This window comes from Hemicordylus capensis, chromosome 3 (assembly GCF_027244095.1).
Source record: "Hemicordylus capensis ecotype Gifberg chromosome 3, rHemCap1.1.pri, whole genome shotgun sequence".
In the NCBI taxonomy this organism is placed as follows: domain Eukaryota; kingdom Metazoa; phylum Chordata; class Lepidosauria; order Squamata; family Cordylidae; genus Hemicordylus; species Hemicordylus capensis.
The window spans coordinates 236,515,283-236,538,030 of record NC_069659.1 but is presented as its reverse complement, the minus strand read 5'-3'; the positions used below and the strand labels follow the sequence as shown (position 1 = coordinate 236,538,030).

General features: G+C 44.6%; 1 protein-coding gene across 6 annotated transcripts in view; it reads left to right on the top strand.

Annotated features, from left to right (window-relative positions):
* MICU1 (mitochondrial calcium uptake 1) overlaps positions 1-22,748 on the top strand; it is a 256,008-nt gene that overhangs the window by 97,919 nt on the left and 135,341 nt on the right. For all 6 annotated transcript variants that reach the window (XR_008318809.1, XM_053305650.1, XM_053305647.1 and 3 more), the window contains exon 3: positions 10,248-10,431. Coding sequence is in view for 5 of the 6 variants with exons in the window: in XM_053305650.1 (XP_053161625.1) it covers positions 10,248-10,431 (184 nt within the window). In the remaining variant the exon portion in view is untranslated. The remainder of the gene's footprint in view (positions 1-10,247; positions 10,432-22,748) is intronic.

Genomic DNA, 22,748 nt, shown 5'->3' with positions numbered 1-22,748 from the left:
TCAGGCAGATGGACCAAGGGTCTTGCTTAGCTCAAGTAGTTTGAACATGATTTTAAACTTGGTAGTGGTGCCACAGATTGAATCTGCAGTCTTCTGCATGTAGAACAGGCCAGTGGTCCCTCTAATTTTTTTCATCTCTGTGCGGAATGAGTTTTGTTCTGGGCAGCATTATCAAGGCACTTTGTGCGCACATGCATTCAGAGTGGGGCCTTCCTAATTCAACCTGAGCGGGCTCTAAAATTAACTGAGCGGACATCAGAAAACTTGTGAGCACACACACGCCTTTGAGGGAACAGTGGAACATGCCCTCATCTACTGAGCTGTGGCCCCTCCTCTATCTGCATAATTTGTTTTTCCAGTAAGGAATTGCCATAGTCTGAGTGAAGTGCTTTAAAATCTCTGTGTTAGCTAGGATTTGTTATCCTTTATACCCACATAGTTTTTGATAGAGATGCCAGCAAAACTCTCCGAGCTTGAGCTTCCAGATTTGTTGAGGGGTATGTGTTGAAAAAACCACACCTCAAAGGAGAGGGGAAATCAAGTGCCCTGAATTCTTCTCTGCTCAGAGAAGTATGTAGGATCTTGGCCTATGCATCCACTCTTCACTTTACTTAAAGGTAAAGTGTGCTGTCAAGTCGATTTCGACTCCTGGTGCCCACAGAGCCCTGTGGTTTACTTTGGTAGAATACAGGAGGGGTTTACTATTGCCTCCTCCCACTTTTCTTACCTGTCCCTAATAACGGCAGGTGGGAGTGGCCGTAGCAGCTAGTGAGAGTGGGATGGGAAAAGGTTTCTGGCATTTTCCCAGTCTTGAATTGACTCAGAAAAATTAGCTGATTTCTCTCCCCGCCCCGCCCCGCCCCCCGCCCCCAGCCACCCACCCAAATTTTGGTGAAAATAAATTGGATAATTTCAGATCCAATGCCAATTGAGTAGGGGAGAGCTTACCCATCATGACGCCTTGTACTGTTACAGCAAGCCCACTGTTTGGTACTGTTGATATGTGTTATCCTAGGGAAACAATGTTATATTGTGAAGAGCTGGATGTTTTTTGAATAGGTAAAGGAAGTTTCCAGACTGCCTCTGGATTTTGGTCGGAAAAGCTTGGGTATAGTTGTCTATAGTGTTGCTATAACATTGATAATTGTGTACGTATGTAAACAAGGCTCTTCGGTGCAATTTCATTGGCATTCAAGGAAATTATGAGATTGCATCATTAATTCTGCATGTTAAAGTAAGTAGTGTTCCATTGATGCTATCGTGCATCCAGGTTATGACTAATAAGAGTTGTGATCCTGCCTTACAATTGTAGGTGCTTGGTTATGGCTATAAAAGAAAATTGGTGTTCCTCTTCCGGTATGTGAAACTCATTGGGTTCCACTCATGGAGTTCCTGTAGGCAAGGCACTCCCATACTTCCTTTTCTTGTTTACTGTCTGGTTTTTAATGCAGTCTTGCAGTTAGCCAGGCCTCTTACTTGGAGCACCCAAGAATTATTCTGATACACTGTCTGTCACAAACTGCCTTGTGTCGCACAGAACCAGTTCACCATGGTTTGGCATTACTGAACGAGCCTTGGGCTCACATGCTCCCTCCTGCCCTCCGATTTACTTGTTTCCTGTTGAGCGCAAATCATAGTATGCCAATCTGAACAGGTCTTCCTAACCGGAATTGTAAACCATGACTTAAATGTGGTTTCCAGTTCTGGTCTGGAGGGCAAGAGCAAACCACAGCTTTTTAGTTTGTCCTCTTGGATCACATGGGAAGGTACACCGAGACATCACTTGGGCTGGAAAATGGGTGCCTTCTCTGTTCTTAAAGTTGCCTTTTCCTTAGCATTTTTTCAATATATCATAAACTAAGTTTTAAAAAGTCATTATTTTAAAATAGATAGATGATGCCACTGTATGACTTTAATCTACAAAAGTGAAACAAACACTTAAATGAAGGCGTGTTGATCCTCCTCTTGACCCCCAAATCAGTAATAGGTTGCACACTCATCTTTAACTCCAGTTCGGCAACTTTTAATGAATCCTTTGCTGCATAGTTCTGTAAGGTACATTGAATAACAAGTCAGTTGTTGGCTGAGTTTTGTAAATGAATATTTGGAGATTGGGGGGGTGGGGGCAGAGGTGATGGCATAACATTGCCATTGAGGTGAGTAAGAAAAGACTTGATTGTAAGGGTTTAGATAGCTGAGCTTAAGCTTTTGACTTCCTGGTGTGTGCGTTAGAGCAGAGTAAGCTGTGGATGACAACCTAATGATTTTTATCAACTTGCTCTATATTTGTAAGACTAGGCACTTTGGTTTATCAGCAACAGACACTTTGGGAATGCCTAATGAGTAGGGGGCTATGGCACATCTGATTATTTTATTTTCTCATTAAGGGTAATATATATGTGAATTCTTCCCTCACTGCCCATCCCAGCAAGGAGCTGAATTCAAGAGCTTTGCACCCAGAACACTGATGATTTCTTTCATTCTGTTCAACATGTGTGAATGCTGATAGGAAGGATTGGTTTACCTGGATGAATGAGGTGCAAATGGGTCTGGACAAGGGACCGACTTGGAAAGAGCCACAGGGGAAAGTGGCTTGATCTCTTAGTTGGTAGGTGCTGGTGGTGATCTCTAGTCTGGTGAGAAGAGAGAGGTTTTCTAATTCAAATGTATTTTTCAAGCTGTGTTCAAGGGGCCTGTGTGATTCTTGGAAGCCTCAGTAGTTGTGGACAGTCTCCCCTGAAAGTGAGCTTGTTCGTCATTTCTGATCTTCATCTGCAGTATGCAGCTAGAAGAGAGCGGTGGGTGTGTTGTAGGCTGCATTCTTAGTTATTGTGGGGTAATAGTGAGGTCAGAAAAACTTTCCCAATGTCTCATGATAACTATGTGCACACTAGCAATGTGCTAACAAGGAAACAAGCCCCTGAATCCTTGGCAGCTCGTAGCGGGTTCCATTCAAATCGCTGTGCAAAAGGACTCCCTGAAGGTCGAAATAACTGGTGCTTCATAACCCATTCTGACTCTTCAGTGAATATTTGACATGGAGGAAACTCTCCAAGAATACATATTGGAAACTTCCTCCCATGTAAACCTCAGTACATCACCAGATGAGACAAGACACACTGACTAGCAGCTCTTCCTTTTGAGAGTCTTGTTGACATACAGTTGCTATCCTTTGTGTCTGCCCATTTGTGAGATAATTGGGTCCATTGTGCTTCTTTTTGAAACTGGCTTGGCAAGAATAGCCAATTACAGCTCTATTCTAGAATGAGTTGTATTATCTTGAATGAGCATTACTATATTGGATACAAAGCATATCCAATGTTTTAATGTACTAATTGGCTTTTATCTCTTGGTCCAAGAAAATTTTAAAGACTTTACATCCTCTAAATAGGGAGCTGTGCAGCATTCCTATTTAACCCCTGGCAGAAGTCCTAGGAACCTCCATAGTCATTTGCCCCCTTTTGTATCTTTTAAAAAAAAATTAAATTTAAAGCCTCATTAAAAGGAGTAAAGAGGCCTGGCAGGAACATTCATGCAAGTTCTTGGCTCATTTTTGCAGTTCTTTGGGAGTGCTTAAGGTGTTGTCAGGATGTCAAAAAGTGGTAGAGGCTAAGATGCTGGGCTGTGAACCAGATACAGGCGAATCCCGATAGCCGTGGGGGTTCCGTTCTCCACTACAGCTGCGGAAAACGGAACCATGGATACCAATGCATTGAGTCAATTGGACTCATGGGGTTAGATTCCTTGAGGGGTGGGGGAGGCTAAAAATGGCTGGAAAAATTCAAAATAATACAGTGCTGTGCCATGTTCTGCAGGTCCCCAGATGACCAGCAATGCCCACCAAAAGGCAATTCTGCCATATTTTTGTGGAAAATCATGATTTTAAAAAAAATATTTTTTTTCAGCGTATGCCGAGATGGAGTGTCAGTTACCCAACCGCGGATATGTGAAACCACAGATACGGGATCTGTGGATGGCGGTAGTCTCCAGTTTACTTCACTCCTCTGCCTGGCAGAGAAATCTTGGCCAGCAAACCTCTCTCAGCCTTCCATCCGCAGTATGATAATATTGACTTGCCTTAGGGCGAGTTACTGCAAAGATAACTACGATAATGTATGTGAAGCAAATCTGAACACCTTAAAGCAGTATATACATGTGTTGATTGTTATCCAGTTTGGTTCACTTTATTTTGCCCCCACCCCTACTGAAGAAATGTCACCTTCTCCAAGGTATGGGTGTCTATTCAAAAATGCCGAGATCCCAGCTATAGGGAGGCTATCTCTTAACCCTTATCTCTACTAATGGAACCTCAACTGCCCATTCTTAACTGCAATTTGCCTCACAAAGGGATTGTCAGCCCTCAGTCATAGACTGTTGCCAAGATAAAAGTCCTTTTGTAGAGACCAGTAAGAAGCTAACCCAGTACAAGGTACCCTGATTGCTAGCAACATTGTGTTAGAACAATGAGCAACAGCAAGAGAGAGCGCATGCCCTCATCTCTTGCTTGTGGGCTTTCCAGAGGCATTTGGTGGGCCACTGTGTGAAACAGGATGCTGGATCTGATAGACCTTGGTTCTGATCCAGCAGGGCTGTTCTTATGTTCTAGCGTTCAGGGAAGGTGAAGCACAAAATCATATCATTCAAGTGGCAAGGGGAACGCAAGGCTCTTTTCCCACAAAATAACACACTCTAGCACAAATCATCCTTGTTGCTAGAGGTGTTGTCCCTGTTTGTTGCTTTTAGGCACACAGACGTATATAAATGATTTAAATGTAGTTTTTCTGCATTGCTTTGCTGCCTAGTAGCCTGTGAGCCAATAGCATTATTTCTCAGCAAAAATTACATAAATTGTTGTTGTTGTTGTTGTTGCTGCTGCATTGCGATTGTAATCCAGGCATATGTTAATTTGCATTCATAATGGTTACTTGGTTTAAAGGACACTGGCAGCAAATCTGTACAATTTAGTACTTCCCTCATGTTTGGCGGAGTGCTTGAATTTATTAGTACTTTCAAGTCTGTCACATACAATAGCTGTCAGAGGCTGAGCAGGAGCTAGCAAGCAGAGAATTGGGTGTTTGGATTCTCCCCCCTTCACTTCACTTTTGAAGTAGCATATGCCCCAGTTTCTTCTGCCTTAAATTTTTTTTTTAAAGTTCATATTTATCCAGTGGGAAATACTGGTGAAGAACTGGCCCTTGAACTCAGCAGTGTAGGAGGCCTCATTGTCCTTCCTGCATGTTGTCCTTGTGATCTCTCAGCTTTTCAAAATTGTCCTTTTGATTATCTTATTGGCCTGACCCATTTTAATAGCAAGAAGGTGTGTGGGTGGGTGGTGGTTCTCATAGTGGTTCATGGCTGTTGCTCATCTGTGGAACAGACTGACCCAAGTCTGAACATCTTCTGGACACGATAAAAAACCACTTAAAATAGAGAGCAGAGTGGGGGTGCGGGGCAGAGCAAGTACTAAAACATAAAATCAGAGTTGAACATTGCAGCAATATTGTGATCATCAGCATAAGTAGTATTATTAAGAAGTATGGACTTGCAACAAAATGTTGCAGTATGTCACTGGTGTGCATGTGTTATCTGAGCCTGTGCCTGAGCATGATAAAAGTTTTAGGCACCTTTCGCCCTCAGAAACAGAAGAGGTTGTGACTGTCCTGAGGGAGTATTCTTCAAGCTGATAAATTTCCAGCTCTTTTTGTTCAAGCCTACCCTTCCCCCATTCTCACTTTCCCATTAGTTCCACCCACCTGCTTGTCTGTCAACTGCCGTAAGAGTCTGCAAATTCTGAGCTGTCTAGGATCTGAGCTGTTGGTGACTGACCAGGAGAAGGATCTTGGGGATGTGGTGGACAGCTCATTGAAATGTCAACTCAATGTGTGGCAGCTGTGAAAAAGGCCAATTCCATGCTAGGGATCATTAGGAAGGGGATTGAAAATAAAATTGCTAATATTAGAATGCCCTTATACAAAACTATGGTGCGGTCACACCTGGAGTACTGCGTTCAATTCTGGTCACCACATCTGAAAAAGGACATTGTAGAACTGGAAAAGGTACAGAAGAGGGCAACCAAGATGATAAGGGTCCTAGAGCACCTTCCTTATGAAACAAGGCTACAACTCCTGGGGCTTTTTAGTTTAGAAAAAAGCCAATTGAGGGGAGACATGATAGAGGTCTATAAAATCATGCATGGTGTGGAGAAAGTGGATAGAGAGACATTCTCCTCTCTCTCACATAACACTAGAACCAGGGGTCATCCCATGAAATTGACTGCCAGGAAATTTAGGACCAACAAACGGAGGTACTTTTTCACACAATGCATAATCAACTTGTGGAATACTCTGCCACAAGATGTGGTGACAGCCAACAACCTGGATGGCTTTAGAGGGGTTTGGATAACTTCATGGAGCAGAGGTCTATCAACGGGTACTAGTCAGAGGGCTATAGGCCACCTCCAGCCTCAAAGGCAGGATGCCTCTGAGTACCAGTTGCAGGGGAGTAACAGCAGAAGAGAGGGCATGCCCTCAACTCCTGCCTGTAGGCTTCCAGTGGCATCTGGTGGGCCACTGTGTGAAACAGGATGCTAGACTAGATGGGCCTTGGGCCTGATCCAGCCGGGCTGTTCTTATGTTCAACATTCTACTCTATTCAGTTACAGTTTAGAGTGATTTTTTGCACCATTCACTTCTCTCCAGATTTTTGTGTCTCCAGCGTGGGCTCTGGTGTCAGCTTCGGAGCTCTACCATCTAGTTGCCCAATTAAGACCAGAGAAGGCTTCAGGGGAGGATCTTATTCCGCCAGAGGCTGTCCAAAAAAATCTGGACTGATAGGCCCCTATTCTGGCATCACTCTTCACCTATATTGACATGTATGGCAAAATTCCCAAGGACTGGGGGGTAGCATGGGGATCATCATCCCCATGTTTAAAAAGGGCAGGAAGGATGACCCCGCCAATTACAGACCCATTTGTTTGCTCAATACTATTAGTAAACTTTATGCGAGACACCTATACGGAAAACTTAGGGATTGGCTGGAACAGGAAAATCTTCTTGCTGAGGAACATGTGGGCTTCAGGGAAGGGCACTCCACCATCGATCAGTGCTTAATTCTACAGCACCTCATTGGGAAATACTCCTCCTGCAGTGTGACCTCTCTTTATGCTGCCTTCATTGATCTTAAGGCAGCATTTGATTCCATCTCACGTGTCAAACTATGGGAGAAATTGGAAACCTCTTTCATTGACCGGTGCCTGCTATATCTTCTTTGCACCCTGTATGTAGACACATCACTTCAGGTGAGATGTAGCCCCTAAGGCCACCTCACAAGAGCTGTTCCAACTCAGAAGGGTGTCAAGCAAGAATGCATTATGGCCCCACTTCTCTCCAACATTTACATTAACTCTTTGGTGGGCCTGCTCAGCAATCCAGATTTCCACCCTCCAAAACTTGCTGGAGACACATTGCCATCCTGCTATATGTGGATGATGCAGCTATCCTCTCAAGGACCCCCATCAGCCTTAAAAGAGCACTGAGGGCCCTGACGCTGCATTGCAGAGAGGCCTGGAAATCAACTATCACAAAACTAAAATCATGGCCTTCACTAGGAGGCTCAAGATCCACTCTTGGTGGGTTGTGGGGCATAAGATTGAGCAAGTTTCATACTTTAAATACTTGGGGTTAGTTTTTCATTCTGGCAGCTCTAGGAAAGCTCATGGGGAACATGTGGCTCTAAATAACGCATAATGCATGCAACATCTTTCTGAAGCCAGCTAGCTAGCTAGATTAGAGATACTATCTCTCCACTTTACTATATAGAATGGAGTTATCCAATAAAGACTCCTCATATTGATCAGAAACTATGAACTGGCTCCAAGTCTCTTTTACTCTCAGCAAACATGCATTCCTGGGCAGACTCTGCTTTGTTTTGCCTCTGTGCACTCTGCTGTAATAGAAGGGTATCTCTTACCAGAGAGAATTCCCAACACTCACAATCCAGCTCTAGACAACAATCTTTCTTGAGAAGGCAGATCTGGCCACAGTTACCCATGCCTTAGTCACGTCACAGCTGGATTACTCTAACACGCTCTACATGGGGCTGCCCTTGAAGAATATCTGGAAACTACAGCTAGTGCAAAATGTGGCAGCTAAGGTTTTATCTGGAGCTGCCCGGTGGGAGCACATCACACCCATTTTGAAAGAGCTGCACTGGCTACCAGTTTGTTTCTAGGTCCAATTCAAGGTGCTGGTTTTGACCTTTAAAGCCCTTAACAGTTTGGGCCCGGGATACCTGAGGGACCGCCTTCTTCCAAGGGTTGCTGCCCTCTTGACGAGGTCATCTGAGGGGGCTCTGCTCTGGGTGCCGACAATGAGGGAGGCTCAGTTGTCGTGCACGCGGGACAGGGCCTTCTCTGTTTCTGCCCCCAGACTCTAGAATGCTCTCCCGGTGGCTATATGCTCCTCGGTCTCCATCACAGCTTTTAGAAAGCATGTTAAATCGTGGCTTTTATTTGATTGTCTCTGCTGCTGCTCTTTGTACTCTGTATTGCTTTTATGCTTTTGTTTTAAATTTTTAATCAGATTTGTTTTATATTTTTAGCTTAATATTTTAATTGTGTCTTTTTTACAATCTTGTTTTTAAATTTTGCTGTAAACCGCCTTGGGATTGTTTTAATGAAAGGCAGTATATAAATTTAACAATAAATTAATTAATTAAATGCTCAGAGAAGCTCCTCTGCCATTCTCAGATTCCTGCCGACAGTAGGAGGCCATTATGTACCTGCAGCTCTTGATCTGTTCGTAGCCAAGCCACTAGCTTAGCTCCTCTATGGTGCCCAACTGGGCCCCTTCCCCAACTTTGCGACTCTAGAACTTGTAGAATCTAAATTCCTGCAGGCAGTGCTCCAAGTACCAAGAAGCATCTTCAGTGCCACTCTGCACCTGGAAATATGCCTGATCAGTCTGGAGTCTAGGGCGTGGATGGCCATCCTCTGCTACTGGCTCAGACTATCTTTTTGCCCAGTTGATCTTGCCCCCCTAACCTTACACGATGATTACCAATCTAGTTGGATTTGGACAATTGAGACAAAATATAGCCACCCTGGGTTTAACCCCCTTGACCTTGTTTAGAATGTGTTATGACCAGGCGAAAGCCACCGTCAAGCAGCGCATTATAGACATTGAGCGCCAATCCATTCTCAGCAGGGTCCCGAACTTTTATATCAGTGATGGGCGTAGATATTCTGCCTTTCCAGCAGCATACCTAACCCAATTGGAGGTTCCAAAGCACAGAAGGGTGTTCACTCTGGCTTGCTGTAATTATTATTATTATTATTATTATTATTTTACATTTATATCCCACTCTTCCTCCAAGGAGCCCAGAGCGGTGTACTACATACTTGAGTTTCTCTTTCACAACAACCCTGTGAATTAGATTAGGCTGAGAGAGAAGTGACTGGCCCAGAGTCACCCAGCTAGTTTTATGGCTGAATGTGGATTTGAACTCGGGTATCCCTGGTCCTAGTCCAGCACTCTAACCACTACACCACGCCATCCCTTCAGCAGTGCTAGAAGGCTGTTATAGGTAAAGTGTGCCATCGAGTTGGTGTTGACTCCTGGCAACAACAGAGCCCTGTGGTTGTCTTTGGTAGAATATAGGCAGGGTTTACCAGTGCCATCTCCCACATAGTATGAGATGATGCCTTTCAGCATCTTCCTATATCTCTGTTGCCCGATATAGGTGTTTCCCATAGTCTGGGAATTATACCAGCGGGTATTTGAACTGGCAACCTCTGGCTTGCTAGTCAAGTAATGTCCTTGCTGCGCTATTAGATAACTTTTAGGCATTATAGAAGGACTCTGTTTGCATGGCGACAATGCCCTTGTGGTTCAGTGCAGATCAAAACTACCAGGCATGCCCTCTTCTACTGTTTGTTCTATAGAGACATTCGTGCCTCCCTCATCCTTCCACTGCTATGGAAGTATCTAAGACATTCGAGCCAGTTCTACAGCTCCTTGCTGTTTTCTGACTCTAAGCCTGCCGTCACATATAGCGTTATAAAGGTAATCCCAGATGGCAGTGTTTGTGGGCACCTAAATGAGATTTTCAATCTTCTGCAGAAGGATCCAAATAGCGCATTATGCAGATTTCCTGTTGAATGTTTAGGTTAAAAAAAACCCAAACAGTAATGGGAATTTTAAATATAGAGGTAACTTTCTGGTTTATGTTCTTTTCCTCTTCTTTCTCAGAGCCCGTGCAGACGCACCATCATCTGTGAAAAATGATATAGGAACAGAGCCTGGTGAGAAAGTGAAGAACAGAGAAGATGCAGAGAATGAAGAGTGTGATGAAAGGAAGGCTGTAGAGGCCGGTGATGAATATGCTCAGGCAGAAGGAAAGAAAAAGAAGCGTTCTGGATTTCGAGACCGCAAGGTATGTGTCCTTGTTGCACTCTAATATTACACGGTGAACTAATTATTTGAACTATCAAAGAATAAGAAAAAAGTTGCATCCTTCAAATGCTGAACCATGCCTAAAACGCTGAACTATTGGTTGTCTTGCATGTCCCTTCTCATGACTACTGCTGTCACTGCTACTGCAAATATTTATATACCAGTTTCAACAAAAAAAGTTCTCAAAGCAGTTTACATAGAAAAATAAATAAGATGATTTGTTATTCCAGAAGGACTCACAAATGAAAAAGAAATGTGATAGCATACCAGCAACAGCTCCTGGAAAAATGCTGTGCTGGGTCTGGTTTGGGACACTTACTCTCCCCCTGCTAAATATAAGAGGGTCACCACTTTAAAAGGTGCCTCTTCGTTCAGTTAATAGGGGCAAGTCAGTGGAGGCATGAATAGGAAGTATTAGGTCCCACTGTTGCTAGTTGCGTTGGCTTGTGGATTCCAAAGAAGCAATCTGCTGAGAGCCGTAAAAAAACAGTAGCTGGGATCAAGAGAATGAATTTAGGTATACCCAAAGACTTGCATTGGCCACGGGAGTGTTTGACTTTTGCTTATTTGAATGGCAGATGCATATGCTATATCGCAAATGACTTTCGAAATGTCCCTTAGGCTCATTGTGTGTGTGTGTGTGTGTGTGTGTGTGTGTGTGTGTGCTGCTGTGCAAGGAATACCCTTTGTTTGTTCTTTGGATTCCAATCAATATGTGTGGTTTGAAATCTATGCAGGGCAACTTACATAGGAAGCTGCCATATACTGTCCCTTAGGCTCATAGTGTGTGTGTGTGTGTGTGCTGCTGTGCAAGGAATACCCTTTGTTTGTTCTTTGGATTCCAATCAATATGTGTGGTTTGAAATCTATGCAGGGCAACTTACATAGGAAGCTGCCATATACTGAATCAGATCATAGGTCCATCTCGCTCAGTATTGTCTACACAGACTGGCAGCAGCTTCTCGAAGGTTGCAGGCAGGAATATCTCTCAGCCCTATCTGGAGATGCCAGGGAAGGAACTTGGAACCTAGATGCTCTTCCCAGAGCAGCTCCATCCCCTAAGGGGAATATCTTACAGTGCTCACACTTCTAGTCTCCCTTTCATATGCAACCAGGGCAGACCCTGCTTAATTAAGGGGACAAGTCATGCTTGCTACCACAAGACAAGCTCTTTTCCTAAGTTCTTGAGTGTTCTAACACTCTATATAGGCTAATGAATTTATTTGAAGAGCAAGCTACTGCAAACTGTTTTGTGATTGTGTACTGCAGCAGGGAAATGACTTGACTAGCAAGCCAGAGGTTGTCAGTTCGATTCCCCACTGGTATGTCTCCCAGACTATGGGAAACACCTATATCGGACAGCAGCGCTTTAGGAAGATGCTGAAAAGCATCATCTCAGACTGTGTGGGAGATGGCAATGGTAAACCCCTCCTGTATTCTACCAAAGACAACCACAGGGCTCTGTGGTCACCAGGAGTCGACATCGACTCGATGTCACACTTTACTTTACTGTATATAAAAAGGCAGGTGTGGGGAGATGAGTTCTGTTAAAGCTTTAGAGTCCAAAAGTTAGTCATAAGAACATAAGAACAGCCCTGCTGGATCAGGCCCCAAACTCATCTAGTCCAGCATCCTGTTTCACATACTGGGAGTTGAGGGCATGCCCTCTTTCCTGCTTTTAGTCCCCTGCAACTGGTATTCAGAGGCATCCTGCCTCTGAGGCGGCCTATAGCCCTCCAACTAGTAGACGTTGATAGACCTCTCCACCATGAAGTTATCCAAACCCCTCTTAAAGCCATCCAAACTAGTAGCCAACACCTATACTATAAATCCAGTCTGAATACTAGTTCTAAGAAGGGTGCCATTTGCCATTTCTGTAGCCCTCCCTCCGATGGTTGTAGTCATGACTCAAGCCTCCTTAGCTTCTGTCATCATGGCAGTATTCGTCCTGATTCCCCCTGAAGTGATGGAGGAATGAGTTGTTGGAATGACCAGGAGAGGGATCTTGGGGTCATGGTGGACTACTCATTGAAAATGTCGAATTAATGTGCAGGAGTTGTGAAAAAGGCCAATTCTATGCTAGGGATCATTAGGAAGGGGATTGGAAATAAAACTGCTAATATTATAATTTCCTTATACAAAACTATGGTGCGGCCACACTTGGAGTATTGTGTACAGTTCTGGTCACCACACCTGAAAAAGGACATTGTAGAACTAGAAAAGGTGCAGAAGAGGGCAACCAAGGTGATCTGGGGCCTAGAGCACCTTCCTTATGAGGAAAGGCTACAACACCTGGGGCTTTTTAGTTTAGAAAGAAGATGACTGCGGGGAGACATGATAGAGGTCTATAAAATCATGCATGGTGTAAAGAGCAGATAGAGAGAAATTCTCTCTCACACACATAACACTAGAATCAGGGGTTGCCAAGAAATGTAGGCCATGTTTAATGGCACCAAGATAGTCCTATCTTGGTGCCATTAAGGAAGGCAATTAAACGTGGTCTCATAAATCAAAGTTAACACACAAGGTATGTTGGGGTGCAATTTGGTATTTAAAGATACTTGTTCTTTGTCGGATAGATGCATGTGCCTTGTAGGTATAACAGTAACTGAAGGGCAGACAACTTATGTACCTAATATAACTTAAGTATTTAAAAGAACAAGAGAAGAAAAATGTGAATAAGAGAGTATAACTGAATCTGAGGGTTAATGATCAATCAAATGAAATGTGAATGATGTTATTCTTCCATAATTAATTTTTTTAAAGTAGTTTTATATTGCACTAGGACTCTTCTACAATACCTGGGAAAAGTCATTGGGTCCTGAAAGTATTACTGCACTGTGGGCGTTAATAATGCTGAGACTTCACTTCTCTAGTGAAGTGAACGTCTTGCTTGTTACTTAGAAATCCCTTGATTATGTTATACTTTTGACATCTGCTCTGCTGTGCACTATTGGAACTTTTGCTTTTTATTTCACTGAGATGTAACCATCAGAAATAGCTGGGGTTTCACATACATTGTTATATTATTATCCTTCAATTTAACAGGGTTTCCTGTTTGCACAGGAGAGCAACTTCTTAAGCAACAAATCAGAGCAGCTAGACTTAGTTGGGGACCTTTCCTCCTAAATAGATTCTGGAGCCCAACATGGGAGCAATGCATTTTACTATGAATTTTTAATATACTGCTCTTCAACCAAAGTTCTCAAAGTGGTTTACATAGAAAAATAACCAATACATAAATAAGATGTCCCCTGTCCCCAAAAGGCTCACAATCTAAAAAGAACCATACAGTTGACACCAGAAACAGCCACAGAGGGATGCTATGATGTGGTTGGATAGGGCAAATTGCTCTCCCCCTGCTAAATATAAGAGAATCACCACTTTAAAAGGTGCCTCTTTGCTCAGTTAGCAGGTGTTATATGCAAAAGAAGTTACACCAAACAATCTGTTGGGAGAACCCCCAGAATGGCTGGACACGTTAGAGATAATTCCACCTTCCTTCAACCCTCCCTTTATGGTTTTGCTGCCTCCTCTGCTCCCTCTAAGGTTCTGAAAGACTGTTTTAGGAAGAGATGGAGTTGGTGTTCAGCTAGACTGGCCTGGTTGACTGTAGAATTGTCTGCAAAATGAAACTGAAAGCCCACACTATCACAAAGTTCACAAACCAATGATAAAACCCATGATAGCCCATAAGAGTGACTCCTCTTATGTGGTCAGGCAGGCTAGATCAGTTCCAGTTTGTGACTTGTGAGGATGTGGACAAGCTGCTTGGAGCGGTGTGGTCTACCACCTGTATTTTTTACTCTTGCCCAACATGGTTTATACTATATGGCAGGGATGTTGTTGTAGAGAGCCTAGTAGAGATCATAAATGCTTCTCTGAGGGATGGCAGGATGCCTCTTTGCCTTAAGGAGGCAATTATAAGACTTCTTTTGAAGAAGCCTTTGTTGGATCCCTCAGAGTTAAGCAACTATAGGCCTATCTCCAACCTTCTGGGCAAGGTAATTGGCAGGGCGGTGGCCTCTCAACTCCAAGCAGTCTTGGATGAAACTGATTATCTATACCCGTTTCAGATTGGCTTTTGGGTGGGCTATGGTGTGGAGATTGCCTTGGTTGGCCTGATGGATGATCTCCAATTGGGAATTGACAGAGGAGGTGTGACTCTGTTGGTCCTTTTGGACCTCTTGGCAGCTTTCGATACTATTGGCCATAGTATTCTTCTGGAGCGTTTGACGGGGTTGAGGGTGGGAGGCACTCCTACCTCATAGGCAGATTCCACTCCTACCTCATGGGCAGATTCCAGATGGTGTCCCTCGGGGACTGTTGTTCTTCAAAATCTGAACTTCGGTATGGTGTCCCTCAGGGCTTCGTATTGTCTCCGAGGTTGTTTAACATCTACATGAAACCGCTGGGAGAGATCATCAGGAGATTTGGTGCAGGGTGTTATTAGTATGTTGATGACACCCAAATCTTTTTCTCCATTTCAACATCATCAGGAGAAGGCATAACCTCCCTAAATGCCTGCCTGGAGGCAGTGATGGGCTGGATGAGAGATAACAAACTGAGACTGAATCCAGATAAGATGGAGGTGCTTATTATGCGGGGTTGGAACTCGGGAGATGATTTTGATCTGCCAGTTCTGGATGGGGTCACACTTCCCCTGAAGGAACAGGTACTCAGTCTGAGGGTGCTTCTAGACACAAACCTCTCCCTGGTGTCCCAGGTTGAGGCAGTGGCCAGAGGTACCTTTTATCAGCTTCTGCTGATACGCCAGCTGCGTCCGTTTCTTGAGATAAATGATCTCAGAATAGTAGTACATCTGCTGGTCACCTCCAGACTTGACTACTGCAATGTGCTCTATGTGGCGCTGCTTTTGTACCTAGTCCGGAAACTGCAGTTGGTCCAAAATGCGGCAGCCAGGTTGGTCTCTGGGTCATCTTGGAGAGACCATATCACTCCTATCTTAAAAAATCTACACTGGTTGCCGATAAGTTTCCAGGCAAAATACAAGGTCGTGGTTATCACCTATAAAGCCCTAAACAGCTTGGGCCCTGGGTATTTAAGAGAATGTCTTCTTTGCTATGAACCACACCGCCCATTGAGATAATCAGGAGAGGTTTGTTTGCAGTTGCCACCGGCTCATCTGGTGGCTACTCAGGGACGGGCCTTCTCTTTTGCTGCCCCGAGGCTTTGGAACACACTCCCTGCTGAAATAAGAGCCTCCCCATCTCTTACAATTTTTTAAAAGGCAGTCAAGACGTATTTGTTCATCCAGGCTTTTAATTAGATACTGTTTTAATAGTTTGATGGTTTTTAATAGTTTTAAAGTTGTTTTAAATTTTAAATTGTTGTAATATGTTAACCTTTTGTTGTTGTTGCTTTTATTGTACTGTTATAAACTGCCCAGAGACTTGCATTTTGGGTGGTATATAAATATGTTAAATAAAATAAATTTTAAAAATTACTGTGGTAACGGAAATAGGGGAGCTTGATCTTCAATGACTAGCTTGACACCCATAAGTGGGCTGCGTTAACAGTATAAGATGGGTCTTCCGTGTGTTGCCAGCACCACATTCTCCTTCTGTTTCATTCAAGCGTTTGTTTTTTAAAAAGGGGGGAAATGATGGAGAGGGAGGTGGGTGGGGGAAAGTGTAATACAGCATATGGTAAAAACCTATAGTAACAAATCAGAAGTGGATCCAGTGTTTGAAATTAGAATTAAAGGTGGGTCTAAGGTCTGAAAAGGATTAAGACTAACGATTGAAATGAATGAGACTTATTGATTTTTTCATTCTGTCTAGTCTGAAGTTAAGGAGTCTAGTTACATCTTTAATTTATTTTGTTTTGGTCTTGCCTGTGCTTTTATACTTTCCTTCTGTGATGCTAAAATAAAATATCACTCTGTTTTTATATAAAACATCTGGAATGGATGTATTGTTGCAAGCTGTATTGCATCCACAATGTGTACTGCTTGCCAAGCTACTGATTGTATGGGGTGCCTGAGACACCATCGTAAGCTGAAGATCTGCATACCACAAGCCAACATTTTGCCCCTTTAGGCTTGGAAATGGAAAATGCTTTTTTATAAGTGAATCGGGGTTTGTTTCAGATTTCTATTGAAATGTTAAAATAAGACAGCAGATGGTGGTTGTGTACTGTAGCCTTTATTTTGGCTCCTGTGGTCCAGCAGAGTAGCCCAAGACTCTTTATTTTGTGTTGGATAATCATTTTTAATCTCTCGAAGCAGGGAAATGCTTGACTAACAAGCAGAAGGTTGCCCGTTCGAATCTCCGCTGATACTATATTGGGCAGCAGCGATATAGGAAGATGCTGAGAGGCATCATCTCGTACTGTATGGGAGGAGGCAATGGTAAACCTCTCCTGTATTCTACCAAAGAAAACCACAGGGCTCTGTGGGCTCCAGGAATTGAAATCGACTTGACGGCACACTTTACCTTACCCATGCGCTTGAGTGATCCACTTCAAAATAAACTCAGATTTCATTTTCTCCTCTATTATGATGCAGTGCATTTAGAGTGTTAGAGTCCCTCCAACTAGAGCAGCTTTACCTGTTGTCCTTTCCCCCTGCTACTGTGTGTAGAAGACTACAAGAGATCATAATTTGATTAAAATTAGGTGGCTGGGACGTTGATTTCATCAAGGGCCCCTATTTCCCCCCTGTATTTCAAGTACTGCTCCCTGTTTTGACTTTGCATGTTCTGTCCCTAAAAACCCTGAGTGGCATCCAGAACATAGGTGCATAGGTGTACCATCAGTGGGATCTTCTTCCATGAGCACAAAGATTCCTTCCATGATCGCAAATGGCTTCTGCCAACAGTGTTTCCATTGCATCAAAAGTTTAGATTCTGTTTATTGTGATGTCAAATTAAATGTAATAAATAGGATCAAATGGTGTGTGCTAGAGTTAGAAACCTTTTGAACATTGGTTTTCAAATTTTCTGCCTTCAGGGAACCACTGCCACATTGTCTAACATTAAACTCAAGTTCTAGGACACACAGTTCTCCCGGCTATGCTCCAGGTTTGTTGGGTCTACTGTTGCCTGTTGTGAATGGAGTGTGTGACCTAGAACACACTCTTCACTCTCCTGTGAATACATGTTCATCTGAATGGTCTCTGTCCATCACACAGATGGCTTCATGCTTGTGTGAAGGGCAGATCGGGACCTTTCCAAGCTTCATATTGGGCTGTGGCTCCTCTCCTTGCATTCCAAGGTCATGTGGCTCACCCCTCTCCTTAGGTTTTCTTCATCTGCCAAAGAGGAGTCATCAATTTTTGGGCTTCGAAAAAAAGAGGGGCGGAAAGGACATTAATAAGATATGCATTTTTACCTCTCTCCTGTTATAGGAGAGATATTACAGCCCTCCTCATGCCTTTCTGGAGTTTTAATAGCTGCATAGAACCTACCAGATTAATTAGAGTATTGCCTTGGTTTTAATAGGAGACGGTTTGTCTTCACAATATGAGTGTTGGGGGGGGCATATTACTTTGGAGGAGGCCCTTCCAATTGAGGTAATCCTTGGCAGAGGGCAATATGGCGGTGGTAGTAGGACATGCCAGGTGAGGGGAAGGCGCATTGGCTATATCAAAGCTATTATGTCCTCCGTTCCTTCTCCCATCCAAGGAGACCCCAGTAACTCTCCCAGCAACCCACCTTGTCTGAAGCTGGTGCTATTAAATGCCAGGTCCATAAATGCAGACCACAGCCATCCGGGAGGTTATCTTGGATGAGCACATGGACCTGGCATGCATTATGGAGACCTGGTTGGATGAGGGGAGAGATGTAAATCTCTTCCCAGTTGTGTCCACCAGGTTTCCAGGTGCAGCATCAGCCTGGGTGAGGAGGTGCAGTTGCCCTGGTTCATGGGGAAACTATCCCCCTCACCAGATGGTCACCAGATTTCTGACCAGTTTGAGTGCCTACATGTAGTGATGGGATCGTGAGGCAAAGTTGGGATTCTGCGGACCACCCACCCCGCTGCCTAACAGTCTCCCTGTCTGAGCTGCTTGAGGTGGTCTTGGATGTAGTGTTGAGGACCCCATGGCTGTTAGTCTTGGGGGACTTAATGTCCATGCTGAGGTCACCTTGTCTGGTGCAGCTTGGGACTTTATGTCCTCCATGATGACCATGGGCTTGTCTCAACTGATTTCTGGTCCCACACATGTGGCAGGCCATACACTTGACCTGGCTTTGGGTCAGTGGTGGACTGTGGTGCCTCAATACCATTATCATGGATCACTATCTGATGAAGATTGAACTGAGAGTGGACCCAATATACCACTCTAGTGGGGGACCAGTTAGGATGGTCTGTCCTTGGAGGCTTATTGACCCTAATGGATTCCTGACGGCTCTAGGGGAGTTTCCTGCCAAGAGAGTGGACGATCCTGTTGGCGCCCTGGTCTCCCTTTGGTATGAGGAGATGGGTTGGGCGATTGACATGGTCGCGCCTAAGTATCCTCTCCCGACCTGTCAAGTCCAAGCAAATCCCTGGTATACAGGTAAGTTGCAGACAATGAAGCAGGCTGGTAGATGGCTTGAGCATCATTGATGGAAAATTAAGAATGGATGTGACCAAACACAGACTAGAGCCCATATTATGGCTTACTCTATGGCGGCGATGGCAGTAAAGAAATTCTAATTTCCCACCACCATTGCATCTGCTCAATGTCATCCAGAGGAGCTTTTCTGGGTGGTTCAGGCTTCCTAGGTGAGGACCTGAAAGATCATCAAACAGAATGCTCGGCAGCTTGCTGTGACCAATTTGCATTACATTTTGCGGATAAAATCGCTCATATCCATTCTGACTTGGATACTAAGATTTTTGCAGAACCGGAACTGGATGTTGCCAGTGCACCATCAGGTCTTGTTATATTGGACGGCTTTCAGACTGTGTTGCCTGAGGAAGTGGATAGGCTGCTTGGAAGGCTGAGGCCTACCACATGCGTCCTCGACCCTTGCCCTTCATGGCTGATGAAGACTTCTAGGGAGGGACTGGGTCCATGCGTGGTGGGGGTGGTGAATGCCTCTCTAGAGCAGGAGGTGGAGCCCCCTTGCCTGAAGGAGGCAGTCCTAGGGCCCCTCCTTAAAAAGCCGGAGAAAGGGACGGCTTTGTACTCGGTGGCTGGATATTATAAAAAATGACACTGGAATGACCATGGCGGACATAAAGGAAGCTGTCCGAGATAGGACGGCATGGAGTGCAGTGATCCATAGAGTGACCGAGAGTTGGACACGACTGAACGGATAGAGAGAGAGAGGATCCAGATGACTTAAATCATTTTCAAACAGTTTCAAACCTCTCCTTCTTGGGCAAGGTGTTGGAGAGCATGGTGGTGTCTCAACTCCAGGCAGACCTGGATGAATCTGATTACTTAGATACTTTCCAGTCTGGCTTCCAACCTGGATATCGGACGGAAACTGCCTTGGTTGCCCTGGTGGATGACCTATGCTGGGAGATAGACAGAGGGAGTGTGACTCTGTTGATTCTCCTGGACCTCTCAGTTGCCTTTGATACCATCGACCATGGTATCCTTCTGGGACATCTCTCCAGGTTGGGACTTGGGGGCACGGTTATACAGTGGCTTTGCTCCTACCTGGAGGGTCATACTCAGAAGGTGGTGTTGGAGGATGCCTGCTCCATCACTTGGCCTTTGGCCCATGGGGTGCCACAGGAATCTATTCTGTCCCCTATGCTGTTTAACATCTGCATGAAACCTTTGGGAGAGGTCATCCATGGGTGTGGGCTGCGGTGCCACCAATATGCTGATGACACCCAGCTCTACCTAACTTTAAAGTCTGCAGACACCAGGGAGGCAGTGGATGCTCTGAACTGGGAGTGCTTCTGGACCTGATGTTGTCCTTGGAGGCGCAGGTGGCGGTAGTGAGCCTTTTACCAGCTATGGCTGATACACCAGCTGCGACCCTACTTGGAGAAGTCGAACCTGACCTCAATTACTCATGCTTTGGTAACTTCCAGATTGGACTACTGCAATGTGCTCTACGTGGGGCTGCCCTTGAAGACTGTTTGGAAGCTTCAGCTGGTCCTGAATGGTGCTGCAAGGATGCGCGTGGGTGCAAGTCGCTTCATTGGTGTCACACTCATCCTGCGGCAGCTTCATTGGTTACTGGTCTGCTTCTGGGCTAGATTAAAGGAGCTGGTCTTGACCTTTAAAGCTCTACATGGCTTGGGGCTGGAGTACCTGTCTGACCACATTCACCCATATGAACCTGCCAGGGCCTATTAATGAAACTGCCCCAGGATGATTGGCGAACATCCCTAAATCTATGTTCAGGCTTGTGTGGGGAAAATTCGCTCAGAAAACAACAGTTTCATGTTAGATTTTAATTTGTGCAAATTAAGTTGTGGACTCAGGAAATGAATGGACTGAGACAAGATTTAAGTTTCAAAATTAAAATAAGATATTTATTGTAGGGAGGGGTACAGAGGAAATAAATGTGTGGTTAAAGCAATATTACTATCAAAAACTCGTTTAACTGCAATGAGGCATTTTAGCTTAAAGTCCTAATTGTATAAGTTTCCAAGTGGGCAAGAGAAAGAAGCATTTGAGAGAGGGAGGCAGTTGGATTTAAGAAAGGAGAATAGAGAGAGAGAGAGTTTGGGCTCAGGGAGGGGCAAACGCTCATATCACCTGATCTAGATTAAGAGACCTCTGGACTCCTGCAGCAATGGAAGGTCCTCATTCCTCAGGGACAGCTCAGGCCAAGGCAGTTGCAAGAAGCTTGGAGGGATTAATCAGTAGAGGTTAATCCACGAGGGTGCTTCCTCTGTGGAACCAGCTTCCTATGTTAGCGAGGAAGACTGGGCAGATCAGGCTGGGCAAGAAAGCCAATCTGGAGCGTGGCACGAAGCACTGAACACAGCCTTACATGGTGGCCGCCTGAGCATGTCCAGAGTGAGATCTCCAAGCCTGGAGACTCAAACACAAATGAGGGGGCTCCTGCAGCCAGCAGAAAAGCATTATTAGCAACAGGCACTCCGCTCATCATCTCAGGCCCTGCTCATGGCCCCGCCACTAACAGAGATTCGATTGGCGGGGACTAGAGACAGGGCCTTTTCGGTTGTGGCCCCTCAGCTTTGGAACACCCTGCTTAAAAAGCTTTGCCATGTTTCCTCCTTCAGTGCTCTTTAAAAAAACAATTAAAAACACATCTTTTTCAAGAGGCTTTTAAATGCTCCATCTTTGGTTATATCTGGTAGGTTCTTTAGTTTTTATAATTCTCAGTTTTTAGCTTTTAAAATAACTTTTAATTTGCAACTTATTTGTGATTGTGGTTTTAGCCTGACTTTTAACTTGTTTACCTGATTTGGTTAATTTTATTACTTTTATTTTACATTCTATCTATTTTATTGTTGTGAGCTGCCTCGAGCAGCCGGGTTGTGAGCTGCCTGGAGCAGCCGGGTATAAATATTTTAAGTAAATAAATACTATTCTTTCTGATCTTATTTCTATTTATTAACTTCTGTCTTTCAATTTTGCATCTTGATTTCAACCTTGCTCCCCTCCACCCCCTGTCCTGACTTCTCCTAGGGGGAAGGGACATTGCCCCCAAGAATATTTTATGGCTAGCAATTTTATGGCTAGCACGTTCAAACATTGTTCTGCCTGCCTGGCAAAATTGCCCTCCTTGGACGCCCATCAACTTGGCATCATGTGCTTAGTAGTATCGCACCTTGTGCCTATGTGCATACATTGCCAGAAATTTACGCGTCAAGTGCATTGCAATAGGACCTCGAGGCTTCATTCTGTGCTGCGTGAAGAGTTTGTTAGCCCTGAGAACAATGGAGTCATCTGGTGGCACATTAACTGACTGCCCATTGAGCTCCACTCCCACCAAACAAATGGACTTGCTTATTATGCGGAATCAGGATCAGGGCACTCCCACCACCTCTATTGGCTTGCTGCTGCCTTCAAACCCCGTAACACCTTCAGTCCTGGGTAACGCTTTGGGACAAGTAGTGCTGCTGATATCATGTCAGAACAGGCACCATGTTTGGGTGAGCGGAGCAGTCCCACAGTGCTCCCACCCCTATCTCTGGCAGTGAAGAAGCTGAAAAAGAAGAAACCAGACACCTTCAGCTTTGGCCCCAAAGCTGAAGAAGAAGAAGAAAAAGGCACAGAGTGCCCCGGTGGTGCCGCTCAGGCACACTGATATCGGCGGAAGCAGCTCTGGCTAACCAACACGCTACTGAAGCATGGCCAGTTAAAGCCACGTGGAAGACCAAGACCAAACACTGTGCCCCCTTGGTGCCGAT